Source organism: Lycium barbarum, chromosome 4 (assembly GCF_019175385.1).
Source record: "Lycium barbarum isolate Lr01 chromosome 4, ASM1917538v2, whole genome shotgun sequence".
In the NCBI taxonomy this organism is placed as follows: Eukaryota; Viridiplantae; Streptophyta; class Magnoliopsida; order Solanales; family Solanaceae; genus Lycium; species Lycium barbarum.
In genome coordinates this window covers 87,833,855-87,842,892 of record NC_083340.1, presented here as the reverse complement: position 1 = coordinate 87,842,892, position 9,038 = coordinate 87,833,855, and the positions used below count along the sequence as shown (strand labels likewise).

General features: G+C 36.1%; 1 protein-coding gene across 3 annotated transcripts; it reads right to left on the bottom strand.

The window, feature by feature from the left end:
- Nucleotides 1–1,510: 1,510 nt before the first annotated feature.
- LOC132636134 (EG45-like domain containing protein) lies at nt 1,511–7,816 on the bottom strand. Of its 3 annotated transcripts, none has more exons than XM_060352841.1 (3): nt 7,682–7,810; nt 6,733–6,907; nt 1,511–1,622 (listed from the first exon to the last, which is right to left on the bottom strand). In XM_060352841.1, the coding sequence occupies exons 1-3, from the start codon at nt 7,797–7,799 to the stop codon at nt 1,511–1,513; spliced, it is 405 nt and encodes a 134-aa protein (XP_060208824.1). In that variant the 5' UTR covers nt 7,800–7,810. The 3 variants fall into 3 exon arrangements, 1 of the variants encoding a protein (XP_060208824.1); XR_009581048.1 differs by lacking the exons at nt 1,511–1,622; nt 6,733–6,907 and adding exons at nt 2,661–3,069; nt 4,124–4,174 and having other exon boundaries at nt 7,682–7,816; XR_009581047.1 differs by lacking the exons at nt 1,511–1,622; nt 6,733–6,907 and adding an exon at nt 2,661–3,069 and having other exon boundaries at nt 7,682–7,816.
- Between the last annotated feature and the right edge of the window lie 1,222 nt (nt 7,817–9,038).

Sequence of the window (9,038 nt, the reverse complement as noted above, 5' to 3'; positions counted from 1 at the left end):
GTCAATAGTTTAGCTCATTTATGCCATCGAACTATAGGAAATGACTCATTTATGCCATCGAACTATAGGAAATGGCTCATTTATGCCATCGAACTATAGAAAATGACTCATTTATGCCACTGATCAATAGTTTGACTCATTTATGTCATCGCCTGTTATCAAAATTCATTAACGCTGGTTTTAAAATACCATATATGACACGTGGACTCCAACTAGATTATGATTGTGGGTGGGTAAGGTATATGGATCGGATTTTTTTATTAATTTGATATTTAAAATTGGGCATGTTTAATTAAACGACGTAGACCTCTAATTGGAGGCCACGTGTCATATCTGGTATTATAAAACTGGCGTTAATGAAAAATGGCATGGATGAGTCATTTTGGTAATGAGCGATGGCATAAATAAGTCAAACTATTGATGAGTGGTATAAATGAGCCATTTCCTATAGTTTGATGGCATAAATGAGTCATTTTCTATAGTTTGATGGCATAAATGAGCCAAACTATTGACGAGTGGCATAATGAGTCATTTCCGATAGTTGGATGGCATATTTAAGCCTTTTCCGTTGATTAATTGTGTGATATACGTACAAGGCACATGAGTAGAAATTAGTATAGATAATAAACAAAATGAAAATATTGGGGTAATATGTTGTGTACTATCAATGATTTCACATAAGTAGCAAGATATATCTTAAGCAGTTACATATTTAGGACACTTAGACACAAATAAACATGTAAGATATTTCATATAGATTACTTGTCAATACAATTTCTTTCATATTTCATTAAAATTTTATGTGCTTGTTATTATTACTTCTTCAAATGACAGTTTCTGAAATATTTATGTACGCTATTACCCTCCATCCTTAACCCTTAATAAAAGGTCTTGAATTCGAACCCCTATGAAAGGAGTTCTAGTAGATTTCGAATAGGTCATGCCAAAAAGAAAAATAAACACTCCTGACTTCAATAGTGGCCAACAAGTACATATGATTTTTTCACCAGCTCTACTTAAAAGTGATATATAGTTTGATGCATCAAACTCGTGCTGTGTGCAGAATTCAAAAAAGAGAGTGATCACATTGGATGTATTGTACCTAATTTTACTTTACATTTATGCGAGAGGTTATTTCCTCTATATAACTTTTCTTGCCACCAATTTTTAGCTAGTCTCTCTTATTCTGTGCTTCAGTTTCTTGTAAACTAACTGCAAAATCTTGTCAAAAATGATAGGCTGGGAAAAGAGCCACAGCAATTCTCCGTACTAAATCCTACAAAACAACCATGAACCATGTTCAGGAAAATGACCAAGAAAGACACAAAAGAACAATAGACAAAAATGAGGGTTATTTCTCAGATGATCATTCAACTAATAATTATTATCTCAGAAGTCGATCACTTTTCTTCTTGATTTCAATTTTCTTAAACAAAAAAAGTGACTTTCATAAATAATAACAATTGGTTGAGTGACCTTCTGAATAATCATCAGTTCCCAAAATGAGAACTTACTGGATGTATTCGATGTTAATTTTAGCCATAGAAGAACGAGAGATTTGGGAAAAAGCATCAGCTGAGAGAGCAATGGTGGATTGGCATGGCCGTTTGTGGCAGTAATTGTGGGGTCCAGTCCTCTATCCCATATTTTAAGAAAGGAAGATTTTTCTTCCTTTGACAAAATCACATTGGTAGCAATTGTGGAATTGACCAACAAGTCAATTCTTTTGTTCACATAGCCGTGATGTAAGCGCTTACCTCATCTTAGTCGTGATGTAAGCGCTTATCTCATCATAGTCGTGATGTAAGCGCTTAGCTCATCATAGGAAATTCATTCCTCTAAATAGGCGGCTTATGGTTCATTTGTATCATCACCAAGATCATTTGCTATACACACCAAAATCTCAGACAATACATCTGAGTGAGAGCAAAGTGAGGTGTTCCATAGACTGTGAGAAAATAGTCTGTGAAGAAAAATAGAGTGTGAGTGATATTATAGTAAGGTGGGAAATCAAAAGAGTGTTATTTCTTTTGTGGGTGTAGTTGTCTTAGGAGTATTTATACTCGTTACTACACAGTGTAAAATTCCTTACTATAGTGATATCAGCTGCTCCTCTTGGCCGTGGTTTTTCCCCTTATTCAGAAGGGTTTCCACGTAAAATCTTGGTGTCATTATTGCTGCATTTTATTCTTGCTGATTTAACCATAACTTAGTGTTCCGCGTTTATCACTAATACCGTGAATATTATTTTGCGGGTCTATTTTATTCCCATCAAGTGGTATCAAAGCCAAGGTTCTGTCTGAGTATGCTCTGTGGTTGCAGCACAGTCTGAACTTTCACATCAGAAATGAATTAATTTGGTATTCGAATAAAATAGTATTTGTATTTGTGATAAATGATGGAAGCCAACACTAGTAGAATGGTTACTTTGAGTGGCGTAAATTATGTCATTTGGAAGGGCAAAATAGAAGATTTGCTCTATGTCAAGAATTTTCATCAACATGTCTTTGCCAATAAAAAGCCTGATAATAAATCAGATGAAGAGTGGAATTTGTTGCATCGGCAGGTTTGCGGCTTTATTAGACAGTGGGTTGACGATAATGTGTTGAACCATATTTCTGGGGAGACACATGCTCGGACCCTATGGAAGCATCTTGAAAGTTTGTGTCACGACCCAACCCCGTGGGCCGCGACCAGTGCCCGAGCTGGGCACCTATACGTACCCGATACCCCAAATTAGCATATTAACAGAATAATAATATAATAATAATATTAGTGGTCGCTACAGAATTTAGCAGAAAAACAGACTTGGCACACATAGGCCGATAAGGCCATCACAGAACAGAATATCCCAAACATATGTACAGAACCCACACAGATGTATCTACAGACCTCTACAGAACATATCATAATCATAAGACGGGACAGGGCCCCGTCATACCCTGAACAAAGTACATATCCAGATAGCAGTGACAGACTGTACCAAAAGATGGGCTCTGTAGAAGAGAGCGCCCCAAATAGCAGAAATAGGATCCTAAATGTGTGGATCAGCGAACCTGTCGTCAGTACCTGCGCGGCATGAAAACGCAGCCCCCGAAGAAAGGGGGTCAGTACGAAATATGTACTGAATATGTAAAGCGGAATCACAGAAGTCAAATCATAATGATTACAGAAAATGGATACAAAATCCAGAGTGTCAAATGCATATTTCCAAATCAGACAGAATGTGTACAGAAACATATGTCATATCATATCCGATCCCTGCCACGGGACTCGGCAGACAGAACGTGGTCACCCTCCCGACACTGGTGCCACAATACAGAGGAATCAGAAAAGGGGGCGTGGCCCCGTATCATAAAATGTCATATCAGAATGGCCATAACAGATCAGATCAGAATAGGCGGACATGGCACATCATACTCCACAGACCCATGTACGCGTATACCTGCCCCCTCACATCGGGGCGCGGCGAACAATGCAGAGAATTACGCTTGACAACATATCCTGGCCCGGGCTCAGTGTGGGAAACATTGGGACATCCACGAATGGAGTAGTGAGAGACTAATGCAATTTAAAAATATAATAAATGTTTTCAAAGACTCGATGAAGCGTATCAAAGACAAACAAATCCAATGGGGTCGGACGGAATCATAATAAATGTATTTCGGATATCATAATAAATTACAGAAGTATAACTTTCCCGAAGTCATTCCGAGTGTCAAAATAATTTATAATATTTAAAATAATATTCGTTAAGCGATTAGTAGGGTAATTAAAACATTTCTTTCAAAAATCGCTTAAAAAGGAAGCTTTAACACATTAGGGGCAAAACCGTAAATAGCGGGCCCGCCTTGGGACAAACAAGGCGGCGGGCTCAAATTGTGCCCTCTAAGCATATAGTATCACCTAAAAAGGTTATACAAACATTCTATGACTTTCTGAATAATTTAGAGCAAAATTGCATAATTTCAGAAAAAGCGTATCAAAATGGTTCAATTCTACTGAAGGAAAAACTGAAATTTTGTCTTGCGGATTCCGAGGGCCAAGAGGTCCTTCGAGGCCCGGATCCGACCCTAACACACTAGGGGCATGCCAAGGGAAGAATTGGGGTTGCTTTACATACCTTTCGCGCTCCTTAAGCCTTTCCAAACTCACTTCCCGTTTCGTCGAAAAACTGCAATTGGTCAAGTTTACCAATTGTGAATTATTAATGCCATTATTTCAACTTTAAGCATATTTGGCTACCGAAATTTCGGCAGCACTTCCCCTATACATATGACACCCCGAGAATTCAACTCGGCTATAAATCATCAACAACAACCCAAACGACAACAACAATATCAACAATGAACATTAAAAACACAAATATCCTTCAACTAGTCATTTTTCTCAGAAGTTGACATAATCTTCAATTCAACCCAACTTTCAACTAAGATCAATAATTTCATATTCAACAACCATCATGATCATCACCATATAGTTCTAGAAACATTTCATATCGTTTTCCTTAAGATATACACTCGATATACATGATATACAATCTTCCGCCAAAATCATAACTTATGCAAAACATCAAATCTTTGGCATACAACTTCATAACAAATTTCCAACTTCCAAATTCATCAACCATAATCATAATTCACATCTTAACAACTTCATTTCCATAATATCACAAAATTATTCTAAAGTGACATAATCATCTATATTCCAACTTCAACCAAAATTCATTCAACTTTCATTCCCAATATAATTTCCATCATAACCACAACTAGAATGCAACATAAAATTCAACTCATATATGTATACAACATATATACACCCATGGCTACATATATATATACATACCCACTTTGCAAACTTCCTTATTTCCATAATTTCTACTCATTTCCACATACCACAACATAAACAAACCTTCATAACATAAGAAAAAGGAATTGATTCTTACCTTTTTCTACAAACTTCTTCACTTGAACAAGTTGTCAACTTGAAGAAATAAGTGCTCCTTCTTCCAAAACAATTACACCAAGTTGTAGAGGACACTTAATTTAGTAGGAATTCAACAAGAAAATAATTTTAGAGGCAAGATTTTGAGGGGTGATTTTTCTATGGCCAAACCCGAAATGCCCTCTTTTTGTTCTTGTTTTTCTCTTGTTTTTCCTCCTATTCTTTCTCTTGAAAGTTCTATGGAATTTGGATGATTAAGTGGTCTTTTATTCATTGACCACATGACTTAATTCCATGGGCTTGGATCCTTTTTATGGACCATGGCCGAATGGCTCCTCACTTGGGCCTGAATTGTTTTTTCATTTGTTTTGGGCCAACTCGGTTGGTCCCGAGTTGGGCCTAGCCCACTGACCTTTCGACCTTAAAACGTTCATATCTCCTTGTACCGACGTCACCTGGGAACCCACGACCTATGGATGGAAAGCTAATTCAATTATCTACAACTTCTATTTCAAGGTATTTTCGAAATTCCAAACTTACAATACAGTTTTTGCCCCCCAAAGTCAGGTCACCCGAAAACGTTTTCTTAAAAATATTCGTTTGGAGGGTTTCCACTTTGATTTGGTCCAAAGGTACTTCATGAGTTGTGTTTAACTTTACATATGTGATTCATATGACTTTTCAGATGTTCCAAAAAAAATCTCGGTATGTGGGCCCCACCCCAGCAGATGCTCCGAGGTTCAAAAATACGGGATATAACAGTTTGTATGCTCGAAAAACTCGTACCAACAAGATGTATGCAATGGTATGCACTCGACCAGATATTGCTCATGCAGTCGGTGTTGTTAGGAGATTTCTCGAAAATCCAGGGAAAGAGCATTGGGAAGCTATGAAGTGGATACTCAGGTATCTAAGAGGAAGCTCAGGGGGAGCTATACCATGGCAGTCGAAGTTGCAGAAGTGTGTCGCACTATCAGATATGCTGACCAAGGTGGTACCGAGAGACAAGTTCGAATCGTGCAAAGAACTTGTCGGCATGCACTCAAATTAGAAGCCAGTGTACCCTCCTTCAGGTGAATGGGACTGGAGGGGGAGATTTGTGGGGTCCAGTCCTCTATCCCATATTTTAAGAAAGGAAGATTTTTCTTCCTTTGACAAAATCACATTGGTAGCAATTGTGGAATTGGCCAACAAGTCAATTCTTTTGTTCACATAGCCGTGATGTAAGCGCTTACCTCATCTTAGTCGTGATGTAAGCGCTTACCTCATCATAGTCGTGATGTAAGCGCTTAGCTCATCATAGTCGTGATGTAAGCGCTTACCTCATCATAGGAAATTCATTCCTATAAATAGGCGGCTTATGGTTCATTTGTATCATCACCAAGATCATTTGCTATACACACCAAAATCTCAGACAATACATCTGAGTGAGAGCAAAGTGAGGTGTTCCATAGACTGTGAGAAAATAGTCTGTGAAGAAAAATAGAGTGTGAGTGATATTATAGTAAGGTGGGAAATCAAAAGAGTGTTATTTCTTTTGTGGGTGTAGTTGTCTTAGGAGTATTTATACTCGTTACTACACAGTGTAAAATTCCTTACTATAGTGATATCAGCTGCTCCTCTTGGCCGTAGTTTTTTCCCTTATTCAGAAGGGTTTCCACGTAAAATCTTGGTGTCATTATTGCTGCATTTTATTCTTGCTGATTTAACCATAACTTAGTGTTCCGCGTTTATCACTAATACCGTGAATATTATTTTGCGGGTCTATTTTATTCCCAACAGTAATCCACCACCCTAACATCAACGGTGCCGCCCTTGCACGGCCTACGACCACTTCCACTCAAGCATCTCAGTCTGTAACGCCGCCCACACGCCGCCCCGTTATCCCAAAGACCTTCACTTACTGCCACAAACAAATTCCCTGCAGGAAACTGATCTGCTCTATTCCCATTGCATCTTGTTGCTGGAAATTAAAGAATGTACGTGATATTTTTTTTTATAGAAGAATCAACGCGCGGAATTAAAAAGTCTAGCTGAGAACTCTTTCTTTTTTGTTATATTAATATCTACTAGTAAGTAAGATTATTACCGTGACATGTTTGATAAAAGTAATTACTTCCTCGGTCTGAATGGCACATTTTTTTTTAATCTGTTCAAAAAAGAATGTCACATTTTATAATTAAAAATTCTCATTTTACCTTAATGAAATGATTTATAGTCACGCACACAAATGTCTAAGGTTTATTTTAAACAATAAATTTCTAAAGTCTTCATTTTTTTTTCCTTAAATGTTGTGCCTAGTTAAACTGTGTCAATTGAATTAGGACCGAGGAAGTATTATATAAGTGTTACATTAGTTGAACAGTATTTAAACAGGTTTAATTATAGTGTTCCAGTACTACCGATACTCTTGTCTCTTTTACCTTTTCTTTCTCCAGTAAACCTACCTCATCTTTATTTTTCTTTTTTTTTTTTTTTTCAAAAAAGAAGATTATAACAGCAGAAGAAACAAATATCAAACAGACATATGGATGAATTCGAGACAAATTCAAGTTAAGTATAGAGTTAGTGAATTAATCTTATATATATTTTAAATATTTTGCATAGATACAAATAATGTGAACAGTTGACAAATTAAAGAACTCAGTTGAATTCGCACAAATTATCCTGATTTCGTCTTTGTACATAATAAGGAAGAAGTCCGCATAATTTGTTTAAAAGTTAAAAAAAAACTTACGTGTATAAGGTGGATGATAAGATGTTGCGGTGCCTATATCTCCGAGGACTAGACTAACTTCAAGTAAGAATAAGCTCATGAGACCTATTTTTATTCTCATGATATTATGGACTCCCATGTTTCACAATATTTTTCAAGACACTATGTACGTTTACTTTGTTAACGATGCCTATTTATAGTCGTTGAATGAACTACACCTACCCCCCCCCCCCCCCCCCCCGCGACAAAATAGAGAAAAATCGCCATCTAGCATAACTACCATTACAAAAAGAGAGCGTATGACGGATGACAAAAATTACTGTTAGTAGTGTGAACAAGAATTCGTTCATGTGTGCAAATTTTGACTTGGATTATATTATTTGGATAATCTTTTTAATCTTCTAGAGATAAGGATGAGGCAAATCATTAGGATTTTGTGACACCTTTGCATTACCAAGGTCCAAGAACAAATACAATCGCGTATATGAATTTCTGTCCACATTATTTGTATATGTGGACAGAAATTAATTGTGTATGTGTCATGTGTGTATGGAAAAAAATAAAAACATATCCTCGAATTTCTTATAGGATTTGATGAGTTGATGAATGTTGAAGTTGTTGTGCACTTTTTAATCGAATGGATTCAAGAAACGAAAAATAAGCACTTTCATCTGATGTTTATACTAAATTTATGAATGCAAAACATATATATTATATGTGCATATCATTTTTTATTACTAAACTATAATTAAGATATACGGAGTATAATGGTGTTACTTTAATTTTCGACTTTTAAAATTAAATTACTTCATAGGGAATAATCTCCGAGTGAATAATCCGTAAGGGTCTACTCAATTTGGACCATGAATAGCAGCAGCAATCAGAACACTAACTTTTCTCATATTCAATTTCACCACTGTTTTAGATGGTTCACGGAATCTTTGAATGTGCTCATACGTTGAATAATGACAATATTTAAGTCGTCTCTCAAAGGTACAAACCTCATATTATAATTACTCCCTCAGTCTCATATCACTTGTCCATTTTTTTTTTTTTAAAGTAAAACTATATAAACTTTAACCTATATTTTGAGATATATTTTTTCACCATATTAATATAAGAAGAATTGCAATTTGTAGTACTTTTCGTGTAGTTTTAGAATATCCAAATTATAATTTTAAAATATTGAATTAATCTAATTCAATTTAGTTTCGAAGATTGATAAACTTGACTCTCGAAAAGCGAAACAGGACAACTAATATGGGACAGAGAGAATACTTGTTAGGTGGAACATTAATGACAAAAGAAAAAGAAAAAAAAAACTAGAATACAGTTATAAGTTTGTCGTTTGCTACTTACCAACATATACCCTTACTAG

Bases quoted from the DNA above. Each gene is read 5' to 3' on its own strand.
- LOC132636134 (XM_060352841.1), bottom strand. From the start codon at position 7,799: ATGGGAGTCCATAATATCATGAGAATAAAAATAGGTCTCATGAGCTTA. The intron at 6,908-7,681 runs GTAAGTTTTTTT...TTTAATTTCCAG, and splicing joins TTATCATCCACCTTATACAC to CAACAAGATGCAATGGGAAT. The intron at 1,623-6,732 runs GGATTACTGTTG...GACTGGACCCCA, and splicing joins ACCGTTGATGTTAGGGTGGT to CAATTACTGCCACAAACGGC.